Source organism: Bos taurus, chromosome 16 (genome assembly GCF_002263795.3).
Source record: "Bos taurus isolate L1 Dominette 01449 registration number 42190680 breed Hereford chromosome 16, ARS-UCD2.0, whole genome shotgun sequence".
NCBI classification, from domain to species: domain Eukaryota; kingdom Metazoa; phylum Chordata; class Mammalia; order Artiodactyla; family Bovidae; genus Bos; species Bos taurus.
Genome location: NC_037343.1, coordinates 30,025,835 through 30,050,828, shown reverse-complemented (window position 1 = coordinate 30,050,828; position 24,994 = coordinate 30,025,835). Strand labels below are relative to the sequence as shown.

General features: G+C 36.9%; 1 protein-coding gene across 11 annotated transcripts in view; it reads left to right on the top strand.

The window, feature by feature from the left end:
• The window catches only part of CDC42BPA (CDC42 binding protein kinase alpha), a 297,315-nt gene that overhangs the window by 200,967 nt on the left and 71,354 nt on the right, over positions 1 to 24,994 (top strand). For all 11 annotated transcript variants that reach the window (XM_024976363.2, XM_059875458.1, XM_024976359.2 and 8 more), the window contains 2 exons: positions 10,314 to 10,561; positions 16,296 to 16,401. In XM_024976363.2, the coding sequence (XP_024832131.1) occupies positions 10,314 to 10,561; positions 16,296 to 16,401 (354 nt within the window). The remainder of the gene's footprint in view (positions 1 to 10,313; positions 10,562 to 16,295; positions 16,402 to 24,994) is intronic.

Genomic DNA, 24,994 nt, shown 5'->3' with positions numbered 1-24,994 from the left:
TGCTAGTTTCCCCTTTTTTTAATCTTTACTAATCACTGCTGCATGAAGACTTCCAATCACATATATTAACCCATTGATCAAGCACTCATAATCGCTTGTATCTTTTAAAAATTTGTGGTAATAATAAAACTACCCAATAAATTAGTTAACACATTCAAAATACTTAGCCAATGGCCTGATACAAAGTAAAGGCTCAGTAACTGTTAGCTATGATTATTATCATAATTTTAGGATATTTCATTATATTTTAGGATTATTATCATTTCTTTAAGATATTCTAAAAGTGGGAATGTCTTGAATTAAACTTATATACCTATAAATTTTGAAACTTATTTTGGCTCCTTTAAAAGGTTATAGGAATCTTTACTTGCATTGAGAATACTTTTCAATAGAATTGAGTGAAAGTTAGAAACTGTAGCACCCCACTTCTAAAAATCGACAGAAGATAAATAAGGATACAGATGTCTTGATCAACAATTTAACCAACTATAACTAACAACACATATATAGAACTCTCCTCCCAACAACAGCAGAATATATATTCTTCTCAAGTGCGATTGACACATTGTCTAGGATAGACCAGATATTAGGTTAGGCCACAAAATAAATCTCAATAAATGTAAAAAGACTGAAATCACACAAAGTATCTACTCCAATTTCACCATAGAATGAAGCTAGAAATCAGTATCATAAGGAAAACTGGAATGTTAAAATATGTGTCAATTAAGCAAGGCACTCTTAACCAACCCATGGATCAAGTGAAGAAATCACAATGAAAATTAGAAAATACCTGTAGGCTAATCAAATGAAAACACCACATGGGATGCAGCAGAGGCAGTACTCAGAGGCAAATTTGTGGCTGTAAATGCTTCTATTAAAAAGTAAGAGTCTCAAATCAGTAACCTAACTTTATATCTTACAGAACTAGAAAAAGAAGAGCAAAGGAAACAAAGCTAGCAGAAGGAAGTAAATAAAGATTAGAGCAGAGTTCAATAAAATGAGAAGAGAATAATAATAGAATGAAACCAAAGCTGATTCTTTGAAAGATCAGCAAAATTGACAAACCTTTAGCTAGACTTGACAGAGAGAGGGAGGAAGGGAGGAAACAACTAACATCAGGAGTGAAAGTGGATGTTGCTACCTGTCATCAAAAAGCAAAAGGATTATAAGAGAATACTCTAAACAACTCTGTGCCAACAAAGTAATCTAGGTGAAATGGATAGATCGAGACGCATGCAAATTATCTAAATGCAAGATAAAATACAAAGTCTCAACAGACTTATAACAGGCAAAGAGAATGAATTGGTAATAAGAAACCAATGACAAAGAAAAGCCCAGGACCAGATAACTTCACTAGTGAACTGAACCAAACTTTTAAGGAAGAATTAACACCAGTTCCTCTTACACTCTTCCACAAAATATAAGAATAGGGAACACTTCCTAATTCATTCCCTAAGGCCATTTAACTTATATGCAGAGTACATCATGAGAAACGCTGGATTGAAAGAAACACAAGCTGGAATCAAGATTGCCGGGGGAAATATCAATAACTTCAGATATGCAGATGACACCACCCTTATGGCAGAAAGTGAAGAGGAACTAAAAAGCCTCTTGATGAAAGTGAAAGTAGAGTGTGAAAAAGTTGGCTTAAAGCTCAACATTCAGAAAACGAAGATCATGGCATCCAGTCCCATCACTTCATGGGAAATAGATGGAGAAACAGTGGAAACAGTGTCAGACTTTATTTTTTTGGGCTCCAAAATCACTGCAGATGGTAACTGCAGCCATGAAATTAAAAGACGCTTACTCCTTGGAAGGAAAGTTATGACCAACCTTGATAGCATATTCAAAAGCAGAGACATTCCTTTGCCAACAAAGGTCCACCTAGTCAAGGCTATGGTTTTTCCTGTGGTCATGTATGGATGTGAGAGTTGGACTGTGAGGAAGGCTGAGTGCCGAAGAATTGATGCTTTTGAACTGTGGTGTTGGAGAAGACTCTTGAGAGTCCCTTGGACTGCAAGGAGATCCAACCAGTCCATTCTGAAGATCAGCCCTGGGATTTCTTTGGAAGGAATGATGCTAAAGCTGAAACTCCAGTACTTTGGCCACCTCACGCAAAGAGTTGACTCATTGGAAAAGACTCTGATGCTGGGAGGGATTGGGGGCAGGAGGAGAAGGGGATGACAGAGGATAAGATGGCTGGATGGCATCACCGACTCGAAGGACCTGAGTCTGAGTGAACTCCGGGAGTTGGTGATGGACAGGGAGGCCTGGTGTGCTGCGATTCATGGGGTCGCAAAGAGTCGGACACGACTGAGCGACTGGACTGAACTGAACTGAACTGAAGGCCAGCACTGCTGTAATCCCAAAACCACATGAATAATGTAAGAAGAAAATTACAGACCAGTATTCCTGATGAATATAGATACATGCATGCTCAACAAGATACCAACAGACCAAATCCAAAGTCATATTAAAAAGCTTATAAACCAAAAAAAAAAAAAAGTGGGGTTAGTAAAGTAGTAAACCCCATAGTAAAGTGGGGTTTATCCCAGGAATGCAAGAATGGTTAAATGTAAGAAAATAAATCAATATAATAAATCACATTAAAAGAAACAAAGTGAACAGCAGGACCACATGGTCATCTTAATTGGTGCATCTTAATTTCACAAAATGCAATACTCTTTCCTGATAAAAACTCTCAGAAAACTAAGAATAGAAGAGAATGTACTTAACGTGAGAAAAGGCATTTATGAAAAACCCACAGCTAACATCGTACTCAATGATAAATGATTAAAAAAAATTTTCCCTTAGATTAAGAATGAGACAAAGATGCCCATTTTCACCATTGCAATTTAACATTATGCTAGTGGTTCTAGCCAGAGGACTTAGACAAGAAAAAGAAATAGAAGTCATCCAACCTGGGAAGGAAGAAGTAAAACTATTTGCAGATCATAGGATCCTATGTTTTAAAACTTTAGAGAATACTGCCAGTTTTCAATCTAGCATGTAAGAACTTTGGAAATCACCACTTTGTTCTAATACCAAGTAAAAGGCTGAACAAATTGAAAAATCAACAGTTCTTAGACTTGTAAGAAAAGTTCAGTTCAGTTGAGTCACTCAGTCATGTCCAACTCTTTGTGACCCCATGAATTGAAGCACGCCAGGCCTCCCTATCCATCAACAACTCCCGGAGTTCACTCAAACTCACATCCATCAAGTCGGTGATACCATCCAGCCATCTCATCCTTCGTCATTCCCTTCTCCTCCTGCCCCCAATCCCTCTCAGCATGAGTCTTTTCGAATGAGTCAACTCTTCTCATGAGGTGTCCAAAGTACTGGAGTTTCAGCTTCAGCATCATTCCTTCCAAAGAACACCCAGGACTGATCTCCTTTAGAATGGACTGGTTGGATCTCCTTGCAGTCCAAGGGACTCTCAAGAGTCTTCTCCAACACCACAATTCAAAAGCATCAATCCTTCGGCGCTCAGCCTTCTTCACAGTCCAACTCTCACAACCATACATGATCACAGGAAAAACCATAGCCTTGACTAGACGAACCTTTGTTGGCAAAGTAATGTCTCTGCTTTTCAATATGCTCTCTAGGTTGGTCGTAACTTCCTTCCAAGGAGTAAGCATCTTTTAATTTCCTGTCTGCAATCACCATCTGCAGTGATTTTGGAGCCCAGAAAAATAAAGTGTGACACTGTGTAAGAAAAGTAGTATCACAGAATGAACTCCTACCCTCCAAGTTGGAGACAGTGATCAAGAGAGTCACAACTTAGGAGATCAGGAACCCTTGTAGGAAAGCAGTGCCAGTGCAGGGAAGCATGAACAAGTACTTGAATACTTGAAAAATTGCTGGTGGCTCAGCGCAGACAAGTCTGAGATACAAAAACTCCAGGGGACCCTCATCACTGGGGAGCCCTCACAGTTTCATCAGTTTTACATCCTAGAGCTCTACCAGGTTTTCACAGTGAATGTCAGAGGATAATACCCCTTGTACTAACAATAGGGGTAGCAGTTGTCAGATGTACCAGAGCGGTCTGTCCTTCTTAACAAGGTGTGTCTTCAACTAGAACCTAACTTGCTGAGGTTTTATCAGACCTAACTAACTTGAGAGAAGGGAAATAACCCATCCCAGCCCACTGTAGTCACCCTGTCCAAACAGGTAAATGAGGGAGAATAGCTGACAAGGTTGTCTTAAGTTCACAGTCCAGAAGCCCAGGCTCAGTAAGAACACTTCCCCCCCCACACACACAACTTCCACCACATTACTAAGAGCCTGTTTACAGCAGTTCCTTTTACTCACTACATCATGGTGACCTAACAATAAAAAATTACACTGAAAATCAAAAAACACAGTTAGAATAGAGCAAACATCAGAACCAGACTCAGGGTTGTTGAAATGATCAGACCAGGAATTGAACACAACTCTGATTGATGAGATAAAGACTTTAATGAAACTATGATAATGCTAATCAAAAGAAAGTGGGAATAGCTATATTAATTTCAAACAGGGTGAAATTCGGAGTAGGGAAAGTTTTTAGAAGTAAAGAAAGGCATTGTTTGCCATCAAAAAGGCCTAGCATACTTAACATGTACGTGTGTAACAATATAGCATCAAAATGCGTGACGTAAAAACTGGCAAAAGTGCAGAACTTTAAAAAGAGATAAATTCACTGTCGTACTTGGGAACTTCAGCACCCCTCTGTCAGAAATGGACAGATCCAGAAGGTATCAAATCAGTAAGTACATAGCTGAATTCAATATCATCATCAATCACATGGATATAAGGACATCTATAGATCAACAACAGCAGAATACACATTCTTCTCAAGCTTACATGGGATATCCACCAAGATGGACCACATTCTAAGCCATAAATTAAACCATAACAAATCCTTAACATATTTTAAAAGAGTAGGAATCATACGTTGTCTGCTCTCAGACCACAGTGGAATTAGACTAGATGTCAATAACAAAAAGATAGCTGGAAAATTCCAAAATACTTGGGAATAAGGCACCACCCTTATAAATAAAACGAGTCAAAGAAAATATGAGAAACTTAAAAATATTTTGAACTAAATGAAAATGAAAACACAACTTATCAAACTTAGTCAGATGTAGTAGAAGCATTACTTAGAGGGAAATTTGTAGCATTGAATGCATATATTAGAAAAGAAGAAAGATGTAAGATTAATCATCTTAGCTTCTACCTTGCTGCTGCTAAGTCACTTCAGTTGTGTCCGACTCTCTATGACCCCGTAGACAGCAGCCCACCAGGCTCCCCCATTCCTGGGATTCTCCAGGCAAGAACACTGGAGTAGGTTGCCATTTCCTTCTCCAATGCATGAAAATGAAAAGTGAAAGTGAAGTCGCTCAGTCGTGTCCGACTCCCTGCGACCCCATGGACTGCAGCCCACCAGGCCCCTCTGTCCATGGGATTTTCCAGGCAAGAGCACTGGAGTGGGGTGCCATTGCCTTCTCCGAGTTTCTACCTTAGGATACTAGAAAAAGAAGAGCAAGTTAGATCTAAAATAAACAGAAGGAAAATAATAAAAATTAGAGTAAAAATCTATCAAATTAAAAATAGGAAAATATTGAAAGCTTATTAAATTCATGTTGACATCTGGCAAAAACCACCACAATATTGTAAAGAAATTACCCTCCAATTAAAATAAATTGATTAATTAAAAAAAAAGTTCAAGTGGGCAATAAAAGCCTACATTTAAAGTAAAAAAAAAAAAAAAAAACCACAAAATATCAATGAAATAAATAAGCCTATGGCCAGGCTAAATAAGGGGAAAAAAAGGGGAGGGGGGTCCCTTTATCTATATTTGAGAGAAATCATATTAAGTTTTCTAACATGAAAGTATTCTTACATTCTGGGAATAAGTTGCTCATATAGTAGTTGAATTTCAGTACAGCAGTAGGTTACAAATGTTAACATTTTATTAAAAAACAATAACCCTGTGTATGAGACAACAAAAGAGACACTGATGTATAGATCAGTCTTGTGGACTCTGTGGGAGAGGGAGAGGGTGGGGAGATTTGGGAGAATAGCATTGAAACATGTATAATATGTATGAAACGAGTCGCCAGTCCAGGTTCGATGCATGGTACTGGATGCTTGGGGCTGGTGCACTGGGACGACCCAGAGGGAGTGTAAGGGAGGGAGGAGGGAGGAGGGTTCAGGATGGGGAGCGCGGGTATACCTGTGGCGGATTCATTTCGATATTTGGCAAAACTAATACAATATTGTAAAGTTTAAAAATAAAATAAAATTTTAAAAAATAAATTAAAAAAAATTTTTTTATGTTAAATTTGCATTGAGATGAGTCTGATTTTATTATTCTTATGGTTTCTGACCAGATTTTCTTCCAAATTTTAAAAAATAAATTAAAAAAAATTTTTTTATGTTAAATTTGCATTGAGATGAGTCTGATTTTATTATTCTTATGGTTTCTGACCAGATTTTCTTCCAGAAGTTTGATACCTTATATAAATTTAATAATTCCACTGGAAACTTGAAAAGAAGGGGAATTACCTATCAGTATAACTTACATCATTTTGTATGCTTATAATTACCTTTAAAATTTTTTCTTTGCTGTGGTAAATTTTTTGCAAAGAATATGTTTAATCTATGTTTTGCCTGCTGTGCTTTCTGCTGTATTTTTAAACTTTGGTTGTAAAATAAAGCACATAAAAAGATAAAAAGAAAAGAGAGAGAAGACACTAATATCAGAAATGAAACAGCAGGACATCACTGTGCAACCCATGTACATTAAAATGCTAATAAAGAAATACTATGGACAATTAATTATTTGCCTACAAATTTGATAACCTAGTGGAAATGGACCAACTCCTTGAAAGACACAAGCTGCCATAACTAGACTAAGAAGAAGTAAATAATATGAAAAGGCTCTGCCTGTTAAAGAAATTGAGTCAATAATTAATAACCTTTGAGAGCAGAAAGCATCAGGCCCAGATGTGTTTACTGGTGAATTATACCAGACATTTTAGGAAGAAATCACAACAAGTCTCTACAGTCACTTTCAGAAAATAGAACTAGAGGAAATACCTCCTAACTCATTCTGTGATACCAGAATTATGCTAATACTAAAACCAGACAAAGTACAAGAAAAGAAAGCCACACAGACTAACATGCGTCATAGACATAGATGGAGAAATCCTCAACAAAATATTAGCAAATTGAATGCAACAATATATAAAAAGAATTATATACCACAACCAAATGGGATTTTATCTCATTTATGTATGCAAGGCTGGTTCAACCTTTAAAAGTCAATTAATGTAATGCATCATTGATTTGATAAAAAAAATCACATGACTGTATCAGAAGCTGCAGGAAAAGCATATAACAAACTCCAGTACCCATTCATGATAAAAACTCAGTAAACTATGAATAGAGGGGGACTACTCAACTTGACAAAGAATATCTATCAAGAAACCTACAGATAACATGATACTTAATGTATGAAGCTTGAAAATTTTCACTAAGATCAAGACCAAAACAAAGATTTTTCCTCTCACAACTCCTTTTCAACATTATACTGTATGTCCTAGCTAGTGCAGTAAGACAAGAAAATAAAATGAAAAAGGTATCCAGATTGGGAAGGATGACATAAAACTGTCTTGGTTAGCAGATGATATGATTGTCTATGTAGAGAATCAAAGAAATTAACAAAAATCTCCTGGAACTAATAAGGTATTTATAGCAAGGTTGCAGGTACAAGATTAATATGCAAAAGTTGGTCACTTCTTTATATACTAGCCATGAATAACGGAATTTGAAATTTAAAACTCAATTCTATTAATTTTAGCACCCACAAAAATGAAATACTGAAATATAAGTATACCAAAATATGCTTAAGATCTGTATGGGGAAAACTATAAAGCTCTAATGAAATAAATCAAAGAAGAACTAAATAAATGAAGAGATATTCCATGTTCATGGACAGGAAGACTCAGTATCATCAAGATGTCAGTTCTTCCTACTTTCAATTACAGATTTATTGCAATGTAAGTCAAAATTCCAGCAAGTTCTTTTGTGAACATCAAGCAATCAAGCCTGAAGCTTAAATGGAGAGGCAAAAGACCCCAAATAGCCAACACAATAGTAAAGGAAAAGAGCACAGTTGAAAAATTGACTTCAAGATTTATATCAAGCTGCAGTAATCAAGACAGTATGGTAGTGACAAGAAAATATATAGGTACAGCATCTGTGACAAGTTCAGTTCAGTTCAGTCTCTCAGTTGTGTCTGACTCTTTGCGACCCCATGAACCGCAGCACGCCAGGCCACCCTGTCCATCACCAACTACTGGAGTCTACCCAAACCCATGTCCATTGAGTCAGTGATGCCATCCGACCATCTCATCCTCTGTCGTCCCCTTCTCCTCCTGCCCTCAATCTTTCCCAGCATCAGAATCTTTTCAAATGAGTCAGCTCTTTACATCAAGTGGCCAAAGTATTGGAGTTTCAGCTTCAACATCAGTCCTTCCAGTGAACACCCAGGACTGATCTCCTTTAGGATGGACTGGTTGGATCTCCTTGCAGTCCAAGGGACTCTCAAGAGTCTTCTCCAAACCACAGTTCAAAAGTATCAATTCTTCGGCACTCAGCTTTCTTACAGTCCAACTCTCACATCCATACATGAACACAGGAAAAACCATAACCTTGACTAGATGGACCTTTGTGGACAAAGTAAACAAAGGCAATACAGTGGAGTAAAGATGTTCTTTTTAACAAATGGCTTAGAACAACCAGATAGCGCATACCAAAAAAAAAAAAAAAAAGAATCTATAAATAGAGCTTACACCCTTCACAAAAATTAACTTAAAATAGATCACAGACCCAGATGTGAAACATAAAATTATTAACACTCCTCAGTCAGTCAGTTCATTTCTTCAGTCATGTCCGACTGTTTGCAACCCTGTGGACTGCAGCATGTCAGGCCTCTCTGTCCATCACCAACTCCTGAAGCTTGCTCACACTCATGTCCGTTGAGTCGGTGATGCCATCCAACCATCTTATCCTTTGTTGTTCCCTTCTCCTCCTGCCTTCAATTTTGTCCAACATCAGGGTCTTTTCTAATGAGTCAGCTCTTCGCATCAGGTGGCCCAAGTATTGAAGCTTCAGCATCAGTCCTTCCAATGAATATTCAGGGTTGATTTCCTTTAGGATTGACTGGTTGGATCTCCTTGCAATCCAGGGGACTCTCAAGAGTCTTCTCCCACACCACAGTTCAAAAGCTTCGGTCCTTCAGTGCTCAGTCTTCTTTATTGTCCCCCCACTTCCCATCAGCTTGCTGCAGCTTCTCCTTTGCCTTTGGACATGGGGTATCTTTTTTTGGTGGATCCAAAAAAAGCAGCTAATTGCGATTTTGGTGTTCTCTCAGGAAGATGAGTGCATGTCCTTCTACTCCGGGATATGTCCCTACCCTTAATACAGACTTCAAAAAAAGGAGGCACTGCCCTCTAGATTTTGATTCCTGTTGTCACTAAGTATAATCTCAAAGGTTCTTTGGATTTTAAAAGTTTTATTGTGGATCATCTGGGAAAGTTGCATATAACAAAATAGAAAAGGTACAAAACTCAGGAAATCTTATAGTCATAACCTTTGTCTTACCTTAAGCACTACTTTGAAGAGCCGTTGGCCTTTACATTTTCCTTTCTCTTTGATACCAAGAGTATATTTCAACCTAATTTCTACAAAAGATGGCTTTCAACCAAAATTTATTCTTCTTACTACCCTACCTAAATGCAAAGAATTGTGTCATTTTTTTCCTGGAATGGCTACAGAGATGTTAGATTAGACCTTTGTCATTTCTCCTTGGACCATTGCAGAAGACTTCTCCCTTTTCTTTTTGTGCATTTTAGCTCTACCACTTCTCCCCCAATTTAATCTGTTAAAGACACAAGTGTGTTTATAACATTTTATAAGTTCCACATCAGAAACAGGATGCAGTTAGATTTTCCCCTAACTCATACACAGTGTTATATATAAATTCGAAATTTAAATGTAAAACAAATGATTATATAAGTACCATTAGATAAATATTTAATCCTGGTGTGAAGGAGACTAAAATACAACAGTAAAGGAATACACACTTAGAAAAATATTAGTAACAAATGGCAGACAAAAGGTTAACAGCCTTAATAAAGTATTAGTCTATATAATAATATGCAAAAGTAATATTCATTTCCATCAACAGTCCTTTGTATTATAGTTATTATTTGATATTTTATTATTCTTACAGATTAACTAATCTTGTATTATTACTTCTATAGCAAAAACAAATTAGTTACTCACCAGGCGTATGCAGCATAGAACATCAACAAGAAATAACCAAACTAAAGACTGATTTGGAAAAGAAAAGTATCTTTTATGAAGAAGAATTGTCCAAGAGAGAAGGAATACATGCAAATGAAATTAAAAATCTGAAGAAAGAACTACATGATTCAGAAGGCCAACAACTTGCTCTCAACAAAGAAATTATGATTTTGAAAGACAAATTGGAAAAAAACAGGAGAGAGAGGTAAGAATCAAGTTATTTACTCCTCTAATAATTATTTGTTGAGTACCTGTTTGGTGTCAAGGATTGGAGAAACATATGCAATAAATACAGTCTAGTCCTCAAGAAGAGAAAAGTCAAGATTGGTAAATAGAAGATTATATTACAGCATCATAGGAAAGCAAATGGGAAGTGTAGGAACACTTGTAGAAGAGATGCGAAAGATGACTTTGCTGCTTGGGTTTTTTTGTTGTTGTTTATTTCTTTCTTTTTTTTCAAATGTTAACTTTGGTGTGTCTGGGTTTTTTGAACAAAAATTATTTCTGAGTTAAGACCAAGGATATAAGAAATATATAGCTGTGGAAGAGTGTCCAGGCAAAGTTTAGCAGACTTTGCCACGATCTATAGGAACAGGGTAGCAATGACATATTTAAAAAAAGAAAGATGTTCATTATGGTGGAGGCATAAAAATAAAGATGAGTGTTAAGAAATGAAACTGGAAAGGAAAATAGAGGTAAGATCATGAAGGAAAGTAAGGAATTTAGACTTTATCCTAAGACTAGTGAAGAAAAATATCAAGATTATATTTTTGAAAGATCACTCTTATTACTGTGTAGATTAAAAGGAGCAGACTGTAGACAGGAATCTACCCATGAGAGATGAGGTACCTGGACCTTATGTATGACAGTGAAGATGGAGAAAGGCATATGAACTCAGAAAGTCTACTGAGAAGACAGAACCTGGAGGACATAATGACCAGATATGAGAAATGAGAAGCAGAAGAAATTATCAGTGATACTCAAATTTCTAGGTTTTAGGGAACTAAATGTATGTTATTGTCATTCTCAACTTATATGGGCAGCTTGAGTTTAATTCAGTTTGGTCCATTCATTCAACAAATTTTTTTAGAACCTGCTATGTGAAAGCACTGTTGTAGGCCCTGGGGACATAGCAGTGAACAGACAAAAATTCTCTGTCCTTATGGAGCTTTCCTTTAATTATGGTGAAAGACTATAAATAAAATATAAACAAAATAAGTAAAATACAGAATATGTTAGATAATTATTAAGTCCAAGAACAAAAAGTAAGGCACAGGATGGGAACTGTGAAGCATTAGGGTGAGAATTAAATTGTACACACACATACACATGATAGCCAGGAAAAATTATACTGAGAAGGTGATTTCTCAGTAAGGACCAGAGAAAGTGGGTCCTTACATATGTATGAGAAGAACATTTTACATTAAGAAGTCTGTTGAGATAGTAAAAAGATAAGTGATTGCAGGGGTTGGAAGGAGGATGGGATGAATATGCAGGGTACAGAGGATTTCTCGGACAGTGAAACTACTCTATGTATGTCACTATACAACCTAATATAAATTGTAGAGTTTTAGTAATAATGATGTGTCTAATGTAGATTCATTAATAATAACAAACACACCACTCTTTCCTTTCAGTATTGCTATGAACTTAAAACCATTCAAAACATCAAAGTCTATTAAAATAATAATACTAAAAACGAGTCCAATGTAGATAAAACAGAGTTAAGAGAAGAATAGTGAGAGATATGTATGAGAGGTAATGGGTGCCAGATCATGTAAAGTTTTATGTCATTTTCAGTGACTTACAATTACTTACAGTAAAACCATGGCAGGCTTCCCTTGTGGCTCAGCTGGTAAAGAATCTGCCTGCAATGTGGGAGACCTGGGTTCAGTCCCTGGTTGGGAAGATCCTCTGGAGAAGGGAAAGGCTACTCACTCCAGTATCCTGGCCTGGAGAATTCCATGGACCGTATAGTCCATGGGGTCGCAAAGAGTCAGACACGACTAAGCGACTTATATTTTCCCTTTCAAAACCATGGCAGGGAAGCATTGCAGGATAGTGAGTGGAAAATGGACAAATACTGACTTGTGTTTTAAAAGGGTTACTCTGATGACTAGTTTAAGAAAAGTCTGAACTATATAAGAGAAAAGGCAGGAAAACCATTTAGAAGGCTATTGCAGTAATCTAGGCAAAAGATGATGGTGGCTCGAGCCTAGGTTGGTGGCAGAAAAGGTAAAGATAATGATAGTTGCTGATACACTAGATATGGATAAGAAAGAAAGAGGAAAAATCAAGGGTGATACTACCGTTTTGGGCCTTAGCAATTAAGAGAATATAGTTACCATTTAGAGAGGAAGACTACAAAAGAAGTAAGTTTGGGATGAGAATATCAGAAGCTCAAATTATGTGTGAGATGCTTTTAGACATCCAGGTGGAAATGTCAAATAGGTCATCATGTAAACAAGTCTGGATTTCAGGGCTGGAGATAAAATCCTAGGGGGATCTATTACTCACATGATATCAAAAGGGGTGAGACTATATGAGATCACTTAGTGAATGAATATGGATGAAAAAGAAGTCCTAGGACCGTACCCTGGAACTCCAATCTTTAGAAGCTGAGAAATGAAGGAACAGCAAAGTGGATAAGAAAGAGCCAGGAAGAATGATAAGAAGAAGACCAGGCAAATTTGGTGCCCAGATTTGGTATTATGATGAATGTGTATCAAATCTGTCTACATGTCAAATTAGATGAGGTCTAAATCAAATAAGATGAGGACCATATAATTGATAGATGAGTTTAAAAATATGAAGGTCATTGGTGACTTTGATAAGAACAATTTCAGGGGCCAGAAAACCCATAATGGATCTGAAGACTTGAAGGAGAGTGTTTGGAGACAGGATATATATAACACTGTTATTATTGGAAGTCTTTCATTGCAAGAACAAGAAGGTGAAATAATAATTGGAGGAGAAATTTATCTCAAAAATAACACCATGCTTGTAATCTGATAGAAAGTACCCAGTAGATGATTCAGACAGATAGGGAAGAAGTGTACTTAAGCAGGCACATAAGCAAAGAGGTTGACCTTAGCTGTGTTTTTTCCTATAGTAAGAGAAGAGTAAGTCGAATATATGATTATAGGGAAAGGAAGGTGGTGTTGGTGGTAACTTGATTATCTGTTATTAGGGTTGGGCATGTTGAATTGGAGGTGCTTAGGAGACAATTTTGAGGAGATATCAAGTCGACAGTTTGAAACCCAGGAAAGCTTCCAACCTACATAGTGGTGGTTTAGTCGCTAAGTTGTGTCCAACTCTTGCAAATCCATGGACTGTAGCCTGCTAGGCTCCTTTGTCCATGGGATTCTCCAGGCAAGAATACTGGAGTGGGTTGCCATTTCCTTCTCCAATGTAGATTGGAGTAGTTTAATTAGTTCTAATTCATCTCCAATGTAGATTCAGATGTAAATTCAGCATAATAGATGATAATTGAAATCAGGTAATATAATAGATGCAATAGCTCAGGAAGAAGGTGTAAAGAAAAGTTGAGCACCTGAGACAGAATACCTAAGAGTATTGGCATTTATGTGGAGGAAGGAGGGGATGGTGGGGGCTCACAAAGACAGCTATAAAGTCAAAATGTAGGCAGAAATCAGGAAAGTGGGCATCACTGAAGCCAGAGGAAGACTGCATTTCAAGAGAGGGAAATGGGGACAGTGTCAAAGGTAGCCAGTAGATTGGATATAATAACAGTTTGGAACAATAGGTTTGAGACAGCATTTTTTTTGAGGTGATGGCAGCAGAAGCCAGATTTTGGCATAGGGAAGAAAAATTAGGCAATGAGTTAAGTGAATATGGCAGTCTCAAGATTTCAAGGTGGTTACCAGTGAACAGGAAGACCAGGAAAGTGGCTAACTTGGTAAAAAATCAGCCTGCAATGCAAGGGACTGCCTGCAAAGCAGGAGACCTAGGTTCACTCCCCAGGTTGGAAAGATCCCCTGGAGAAGGAAATGGCAACCCACTCTAGTATTCTTGCCTGGGAAATTCCATGGATGGAGGAGTCTGGTGGGTTACAGTCCATGCAGTTGCAAGAGTCAGACACAACTGAGTGACTAAACCACCGCCGTCATAGTAGACCCTCAGCACATTTTTAAAGGCTTCCCTGGTGGCTCAGACAGTAAAGAATCTGCCTGCAATGGTGGAAATGCGGGTTCGATCCCTGGATCAGGAAGATTCCCTGGAGAAAGGACTGGTAACCCACTCTAGTATTCTTGCTTGGAGAATTCCATGGACAGAGGAGCCTGGTTGGCTACAGTCCATGGGGTCTCAAAGAGTTGGATACGACTGAGTAACACTTTCACTTTCCTTTTTGTTTATTTTGTTTAAGTATGGCAGAGACTTATGTTTAATGCTAATAGGAAAAAACAAAAACGGTTTTATATAGAAAAAATTTTTTTGGCTGTGCTGGGTCTTCATTGCTGTGCACTTTTCTCTAGTTGCGGTGAGCAGAGGATACTCTCTAGTTGCGGTGTGAGGGCTTCTCCTTGCAATGGCTTCTCTTGTTGCCAAGGACAGACTCCAGGGCCTTTGGACTTCAGTAGTTGCAGCACGTGGGTCCAGTAGCTGTGGCTTCCAGGCTCCAGAGCACAGGCTCAGTAGTTGTGGTGCATGGACTCACTTCCTCTGAGGCATGTGGGATCTTCCTAGGCCAGAAATCAAACCCATGTCTCCTGCATTGGCAGGCATATTCTTTACCACTGAGCCTCCAGGGAAGCCCTTTATAGAAATTTTACTCAATTTACTTTCATCTACTTGTATTTCTGAAAGAATGCATCTTTTTAGTTTTTCATATTTTTTTAAGTTGTTGTTTTTGTTGCTTCTGAATCTAGAAAGATTCTAAACATAACTGAATTTCACGTTTTGATTGTAGATAATAAAGTGACACATTTGCTTGGACACAAAATGGTTATTTTCCTAGAAGTTAATCATATAATTATAATTTAATTTATATTCAATAATTTAGTGATAAAGGGATTTTTAAGATTACATTTTTAAATCAACCATTATTTGTGTTCTTTGTTGACTTGGAAGCAATTATAGAATTACCCAGAACTACTTCACTTTGAAATTTATTTGCTGCTAACCAACTTTCTCCATCAAACTGCAGTAGAGATAAGGCTCTTCTCTACACTTCAGTTCAGTATTCAAAAACTGATTCCCCTGTCTCCTTTGCTGCTGCTGCTGCTAAGTCACTTAAGTCGTGTCCGACTCTGTGTGACCCCATAGACGGAAGCCCACCAGGCTCCCCCGTCCAGGCAAGAACACTGGAGTGGGTTGCCATTCCCTTCTCCAATACATGAAAGTAAAAGGGAGGTTTTTAAAAAGTTTGTAGAATTGTGTTTACCTCTAAGGGTTAATCAGTTCTGTCCCCCAGAACTAAACAAGTTTTATAACATTAAATGTGTTATATGTATATATATGTAGACTGGTAGGTACGTAGGGAAGAAGCAAAGAAGGAATTAGGGAAGGATGGCCTGAGTGTATTGAGAGAACTGTTGGTAGTATAATTTGAGTTTTCTTGAATTTTCTGTGCAATCTAGACCTGAGTGTAGAATCATACTGTGGTCCCTGTATCCTCCTTTTCCCCTTGCTTCCTCATGATCTCATACTTCCTAGCATATACACAGCCAAATAAGGAGAGCATAATCAGGATGTCTTCCTCAGATTTTCAAATGAACAACAAAATAAATGTTATTAAGCAGAGAAATCTACTTATTAATTAAAAGGAAGTGATTGAGATTTCTTCATTTTAAGGGAAAGGATTGGGATTTGGAGCAATTGAGATATAGTGGTTTTTCAGAATAGAGCATATGATACAATACCATTATTTTACTTTTAATTCAACTCCTTTTTTTCTTGCATATTTTGAATTGTATTAGTCAAAGTGAAAGGGAAGAATTTGAAAATGAGTTCAAGCAACAGTATGAACGAGAAAAAGTGTTATTAACTGAAGAAAATAAAAAACTGACAAGTGAGCTTGATAAGGTGAGTGATTCAGTCTCATTTATGTTTATTTTTTTTTTATGTTTATTGACACATGCTAGATTGTTCAGTACTGCCATAGTAGTTGTAGATATAATTTTATATTTGATGTACATTTTTAATTTAATATTTCTTCTTATATCAAAGATTGCTTCTGTGTACAGCCAATGTTTCATTTTACCAATCTTTACAAGAGTCTTCTGGAGAAAGGACTTGGCTCACCTTGTCTTGTTCTTTGTCGCAGTATTTTTTGAGCCCTTGTTCTTTATTTCACTTTCCATCCCTTTTTACTCTTTCTTTCAAACTCATCACTTATAATGTAATGGCTAGCTAAGTTAGGGCCTGCCTTTGGTAAGGACAGGAACAATTAAGCCAAACTAGAGTAATTTTGACAACTCTGATCTTATTCATGATGGAGAACTGAAATAGCTAGAAATAATACCATTGGTATGTAAGAAGCCAAAGAAACCAACTCTGTCTAAACCCTAGCACAAACAAAGGGCTGAACCATAGACTAAATCTAGATTACAACAACCAGATTTATGAACAAAATTTCAAATACTTAAAGGAATCTTTTTTCCAATTAGTATCTCAGTTTTCTTAAATTGCCATCATTCTGCATTTCTGTGTTATTTGTTAGCATATGTGAAAATCCTAATGTTAATCTGCAATTTTAATGGTTGTACTTACTTATAAATAAGGTTTGGATAATTGTCCTTTATAATGAGTTCTAATATTTTCCAAAGTATTATGTTTAATTAGTCATTTCAACAACAGATTGAAAGACAATGGCTAAATAATCACAAAAAAAAGAGACTCTTCATTCTATCTTAATTTCCAACATATTCCATGTTTATTTTCATTTCTCTCACTATATTTCCCATGATTATTCAACTTTTTAAGCATTTAAAAATGACTTTGCTTGTTTGGTTACAAACCATTTGAGAAAGAACTCTGTTAGTTTATTTTATGCTTGCAAAGCTGATGAATACAAACACTGGAAAATGACCAAATGCTAAGTAGTATGAATTATTTTAGACTGTGAATACTTTGTGAACATTATTGTATAGCTGTTGGTTATTTCCACTAAAATAAAACTAATAAGGCTTCCCTGGTGGTTCAGTGGATAAGAATCCACCTGCCAACACAGGGGCACAGGTTCGACCCCTGGTCCAGGAAGATTCCACATGCTGTGAAGCAGCTAAGTGTGTGCACCACAGCTAATGAGCCCACACTCTAGAGTCTGTGAGTCACAACTGCTGAAGCCTGTGTGCTCTAGGGCCGCCCAGTCACAGTTACTGAAGCCCGTGCACCTAGAAGCCAAGCTCCACAACTAGAGAAGTCACTGCAGTGTGAAGCCTGCGTACCACACGAAGAGAACCCCCGTTCCCTGCAACTAGAGAAAGCCTGCATGCAGCAACAAAGACACGGTGCAACCAAAATAAAATAAATGTATCTTTAAAAACTAGGATGCTTTAAATTTTATCCAAATAAGTCACATAATTGTTATTGAATGGACTTGTATCATGACTGCAAAATTGAGCAATCATTTCTGTCTACAAGACAGAATTTTAAGATTCTGTTAAGAGTTATCTTGAGGTAAGAAATATAATTAAAGCCTAGAAGGCCACTTCATATAGAATTTCTAAGCAAATGACCTAGTAAAAGATGGTATTATAGTTGAATAAAAATTGAATTGTGATATAATCAGATTGAATATAGATCAAATTTTATATTCACCCCTTGGCTTTATTTCATGATTAACCATAATGTTCTGGTGAGCTTACCAGAAACATATTTTTAGAAATAACTTTTAAACAATACTCTTTTGATTTTGATGAGATCTGAAAGATAAAAACCTATCTCCTAATTTTATAAAAAATAGAGCATTTCGATATTTGGCAAAACTAATACAGTATTGTAAAGTTTAAAAATAAAATAAAATTTAAAAAAAGAAAAAAAAATAGAGCATTACCTTGTCTTGCTAAATTGAAAGATATGAAAGAGAATGTGAGTAGAACTTTGACAGCAAGTCATAATGGTTGGAGAGTATTCAATGACAAATGATAACAAGGAAATATGTATTCCTTGAGAGTTAGGGGAGGATCTGGGTCTTCTTCTGTTTGAACCTCTTCTGTATTTTTGCTCCTCGTATTTAGCTTTACTTGTCTTTCTCCTTCTTACTCAGCCCGCTGCGTATTTTCACTCTTTCTTTCCATTTATGTATTTTTGTTTGTTTGATTACATGGAACATTTTCCCCAAGAGAAATAACCAAAGAACACCTTTGCCATTGCTACGCCAGCTGTCCCAGCTGGAAGAGAACCGAATTCCTTCTCAACACAACTTCAGATATAGACACCAAAAAGCAATTCGTGTGTTAATTTTGAAACTTAGATAACTAATAGGTTCTTACAGTCAGGTTTTTTAACTTCAAAAGTAAAAATTAAAAATTAAATAGAAAAAACCTTATTGATATTTTCAGAAGTCTGTATTCAAAGTTTCTATTAAAGGTAACTTATTGCAAATAAAATCGCCATCTGTGCCAAGGAGTGGAAGTAAATGGTTTCCGGTGAGAAAAGATTATCATTTGTATCTTGTTTTTAAATAATTATTTTGCGTAAAATCAAACTTGCACAAAGTGTGGAAAATATTCAACATAGAAGTTACCTATGATTTCATCAACCTGAAACAGCTGTTTTACTTTTATATGTTCCTTTCCAGGTTCTCTTGGTTGGTACACATATTATTACATAATTTCAGTCATATATACATTTTATTTTCTAATCTGCCTTTTCACTTAAAACATGAGCACTCTTCCATATCCTATGTAGTCTTATAATTATCATAAACCAAATATGTCAGTTCACAAATAGTAAAATCTTATTCTCAGATATGCAAAATGAGCTAATACTTAGGTAAAGTTTACTTTTTACCCTCCTAATTTACTTTATATAAATCATTTAATCCTCACAAATCTTTCAGGTATACCCTATTTTTCTTAGCATTTTACAGATACTGAGGCAAAAGGGAGGTGAAGCTACTCTCCTAATCTCACAACTAGGGGATGGCAGAATGGGATTAGAACACAGGTAGTCTGGCTCCAGAGCCCATGCTTTTGTTCAGTGAGAATGAAAAAATTAGCTTTTTCTGACAAATACTAAACAAATCTATTTAAGACTGCTTGTAACTATTGTAACATGACAGTGCAAAAATCTGTATTTCCTCCTCTTCTTGCAAATCTCCAGCTGAAACCCCAACCACAAATTATTTGGATGGGCTGTCAAAAGCAGTGGTGATCAAAAAATGATGTGTTGTGGGAATTAGTGATAACACTGCATCTGGAAAAAACATTCTCAAAAACAGCCTGTATACCTCTGGCTGTGTTAACATCAAGAGATTGATGCATCCTCTCCAAAAAAAAAAAAGTTTCATAGTGGACACAGTTATTGAAAATAGTAATTTCAGAGTTCCCAGAGTTAACTAAAGGAAGACAAATGCAAAACATTGCTGAGTTAAATTAAAGGATGTCTAAACAAATGGAGAGAGATACTGTTAGGATATTGTTAGAACTGCAGTTCTCTAATCTGTAGATTCAAGGAAATCCCTATAAAGATTATATAGGCTTTTTTGTTAGAAGTGACAAGCTTATTCTTAAATGTATATGGGTATACAAAAGATCTAAAGTAGCAAAAATATTTCAGGGAGTGGGTATAAAAGTTGAAGAGTTTACATTACCAAAGTTTGAAACTTACTGTAAATCTACAGTAATCAAAAATTACTAAAGGAAATCAACCCTGAATATTCCTTGGAAGGACTGATGTTGAAACTGAAGCTCCAGTACTTTGGCCACCTGATGCAAAGAGCCAACCAATTGGAAAAGACCCTGATACTGTGAAAGATTGAGGGCAGGAGGAGAAGGGGATGACAAAGAATGAGATGGTTGGATGGCATCACCGACTCATTGGACATGAGTTTGAGCAAGCTCTGGTGATGGTGAAGGACAGGGAAGCCTGGTGTGTTGCAGTCCATGGGGTCACAAAGAGTCAGACACGACTGAGCAACTGAACAACAACCTTGCTATAACAAAACAGAGTAGAGTCCAAAAATAAGACGTCATATTAGAGTTGATTGATTTTCAGCACAAGTGCCAAGGCAATTAAATGGGAAAAAATAAATGTGAGACATGATACTATACTAGAAGAGAACATAGGAAAAATATTCTATGATGTAAATCATAGCAGTAGTTTCTTAGGTCTGTCTCCCAAAGCAATAGAAATAAAAGCAAAAATAAGCAAATGGTACCTAATTAACTTAAAAACTTTTGCACAGCAAAGAAAACCATAAATAAAATGAAAAAAAAAAAAAAACTTGTGGACTGGGAAAGAAATATTTGCAAATGATGCAACCAGCAAGGGCTTAATTTCCAAAATATACAAACAGCTCATATAACTCAATAACAAAAACAAACCCAATCAAAAAATGGTCAGAAGACCTAAATAGACATTTATCCAAAGAAAATATACAGATGGCTAACAAACACATGAAAAGATGCCCAACACTGCTAATTATTAGAGAAATGCAAGTGAAAACTATAATGAGATGCCACCTTATACCAGTCAGAATGACCATCATCAAAAAGTCTACAAAGAATAAATGCTGGAGAGGATATGGTGAAAAGGGACCTTCCTACAGTGTTAGTGGGAATGTAGATAGTGGCAGGCACTATGGGAAACAGGATGGAGGCTTCTTAAAAAACTAAAAATAGAGTTCAATCCAGCAATCCCACTCCTGAACATAAATCTGGAGAAACTCAAATTTGAAAAGGTAATGCACCTCTGTTCATAGCAGTGCTGTTCACAGTAGCTAAGATATGGAAGCAACCTAAATGTCCACCAACAAATGAATAGTTAAAGATGTGGTATATATTTATATATATGAAATTGAATACTTTGTTGTTCTTTAGCCACTAAGTCCTGTTCAGCTGTTTGCAACCCCATGGACTGCAGCATGCCAGGCTCCTCTATTCTCTGCTATCTCACAGAGTTTGCTCACATTTAAATCCATTGAATTGGTGATGCTATTTAACCATCTCATCCTCTGCCACCCGCTTCCCCTCTTCCCCTCAATCTTTCCCAGCATCAGGGTCTTTTTCAGTGAGTTGGCTCTTTGCATCATGTGGTCGAAGTATTGGAGCTTCAGTTTCAACATCAGTCCTTACAATGAATATTCAGGGTTGATTTCCTTTAGGATTAACTGGTTTGATCTCCTTGCAGTCCAAGGGACTCTTGAGAGTCTTCTCTAGTAGCACAGTTCAAAAGCATCAATTCTCAGTGCTCAGTCTTCTTTATGGTCCAACTTTCACATCCGTACATGACTACTGGAAAAACCATAGCTTTAACTATATGGACCTTTGTCAGCAAGGTAATGTCTCTGCTATTTAATACGCTGTCTAGGTTAGTCATAACCTTCCTTCCAAAGAGCAAGCATCTTTTAACTTCATGGCTGCAGTCACTGTCCACAGTGAAATTGGAGCCCAAGAAAATAAAATATGTCACTACTTCTACTTTTTTCCCCTTCTGTTTGCCATGAAGTGATAGGACCAGAGGCCATAATCTTAGTTTTTTACTGCTGAGTTTCAAGCCAGCTTTTTCACTCTCCTCTTTTGGCCTCATAAGAGTCTCTTTAGTTCCTCTTCACTTTTTGCTATTAGAGTGGTATCATCTGCATATCTGAGGTTGTTGATATTTCTCCAGCAATCTTGATTCCAGCTTGTGGTTCATCCAGCCTGGCATTTCACGTGGTGTACTATGCATAGAAGTACATACGTAAGCTGTGCATAAGTAAGAAGGGTGACAGTATACAGCCTGTTACTCCTTTTCCAATTTGGAACCAGTGCGTTGTGCCATGTCTGGTTCTAACTGTTGCTTCTTGACCCACATACAGGTGTCTCAAGAGACAGGTAAGGTGGTCTGTTACTCCCATCTCTCTAAGAATTTTCCAGTCTGTTGTGATCCACACAGTCAAAGGCTTTAGAGTAGTCAATGAAACAGAAGTAGATATTTTTCTGAAATTCACCTGCTTTCTTTGTGATCCAGTGAATGTCAGCAGTTTGATCTTTAGTTCCTCTGCCTCTTCAAAACTCAGCTTATACATCTGAAAGTTCTTGGTTCACATACTGCTGAAGGATTTTGAGAATTACCTTGCTAGCATAGGAAATGAGTGCCATTGTATGGTGGTTTGAACATTCTTTGGCATTGCCTTTCTTTGGGATTGGTATGAAAACTGACCTTTTCCAATCCTGTGGCCATTGCTGAGTTTTCCAAATGTGATGACATATTGAGTACAGCACTTTAACAGCATCATTTTTTAGGATTTTAAATAGCTCAACTAAAATTCCATCATCTCCACTAGCTTTGTTCATAGTAATGCTTTCTAAGGCCTACTTGACTTCACACTCCAAGATGTCTGGTTGGTGTTTTCTATGACCAGTGCGTTCTTTTGGCAGAATTCTGTTAGCCTTTGCCCTGCTTCATTTTGTACTCTAAGACTAAACTTGCCAATTACTGCAGGTATCTCTTGACTTCCTACTTTTGCATTCTAATCTCCTATGATGAATAGGGCATCTTTTTTTTTTTTTTTGGTATTAGTTCTAGGAGGTCTTCTAGGTCTTCATAGAATTGTTCAACTTCAGCTTCTTTGGCATTGGTTGTGGGGGCATAGAATTGGATTACTGTGATGTTGAATGCTTTGCCTTGAGACTGCATCCAAGTACTGCATTTTGGACTCTTGTTGATTATGAGGGCTACGCCATGTCTTCTATGGGATTCTTGCCCACAGGAGTAGATATAATGTTCATCTTAATTAAATTCACCCATTCCTGTTCATTTTAGTTCACTGATTGTTAAGCTATCCATGTTCAGTCTTGCCATCTCCTACTTGACTATGTTCAATTTTCCTTGATTTACAGACCTAACATTACAGATTTCTATCTAATATTGTTCTTTACAGCATTGGGCTTTACTTTCACCAGCAGACACGTTCACAGCTGAGCATTGTTCCTACTTTGGCATACCCACTTCATTCTTTCTGGACCTATTAGTAATTGCCCTGTATCTTTTTGCCTTGTCCTACTGTTCATGGGGTTTTCTCTAGGCACGAATACTGAAGTGATTTGACATTCCTCCTCCAGTGGGCCACATTTTGTCAAAACTCTTTATTATGCCCATCTTGGCTGGCCCTGCATAGCATGGCTCATAGCTTCTTTGAGCTATGCAAACCCCTTCTCCGTGACAAGGTTGTGATCTATGAAAGGGAATGGAATACTACTCAGCCATTAGAAAATTTGTAAATAAGTTCATTTGTATCATTTTTTAAGATTCCACATACAATTGACATCATATGATACTTGCCTTTCTCTGTCTGTCTTCCTTCACTTAGTGTTCATCTTTAAGTCCATCCATGTTGTGGCAAATGACATCATTTCGTTCTTTTTTTCCTGGAATACTACTCAGCCATTAAACAGAATGAAATATGTCATTTGCCACAACATGAATGAACTTAGAGATTATGTACTAAGTGAAGTTAAGTCATACAGAGAAAGATAAATATCATTTAATATCACTTATATGTGGAATCTTAAAAAATGATACAAATGAACTTATTCACAAAACAGAAAGTGACTCGTAGACATTGAAAGCAATTTAGGGTTACCAAAGGGAAAAGGACAGGAGAGGGATAAATTTGGAATTTGGGATTAAAAGATACAAACTACTATATATAAAATATACAAACAGCAAGATTCTACTGTATAGGACAGGAAATATCAATATCTTGTAATAAGCTACAATGGAATGGAATATGGAAAAGGTTCTCTCTCTATAGATAGATATAGATTTATCTGAATCATTGCTGATGTGATTTCATCAGAAACTACACAACACTGTAAGTCAACTGAATTTAAAAAAAAAAACAGATTATATACACGTACACACCCTTATATACATACACTCACATAATCACACACATGTATTATGTATAAAAATGTTTACTGTAAGGAATTGGCTCACTTGATTATTATTGTTGTTTAGTTGCTAAGTTGTGTTCCAAGATCTGCAGTTTGTAAGCTGGAGAGACAGTTTAGTCCAAGTCCAAAGGGCTTAAGAACCAAGAGAACCAGTGGTGTAATTCTAGTCCAAAAGCTAGTGAAGACTCCAAACCCAGGGAGAGCGACTGTTTCAGTAAGAGACCAAAGACAAGTGCAAGCAGCGTGAAGGCAGTCAGGCAGGAGCAGTTCCCTCTTACTCACTAGAGTCAGCCTTTTCTTCTTTTCAGGCCTTCAACTGATTGAATAGGGTCCACTCACATTAGGAAGGGTAATCTGCTTTATTCAGTCAATTGATTCAAATGTTAATCTCACCCAGAGACATCTTCAGAGATACCAACATAATGTGTAAGCAGATGTCTAGGCACCCTATGACCCAGTCAAGTTGACATAAATTTAATCATCCCATGGCCTCTCATCTTCACAAACCTGTTAATAATTGTTCTAGGATAAATTCACCTCCTTCAAACTGAGTAATCAAAAATAAACTATAA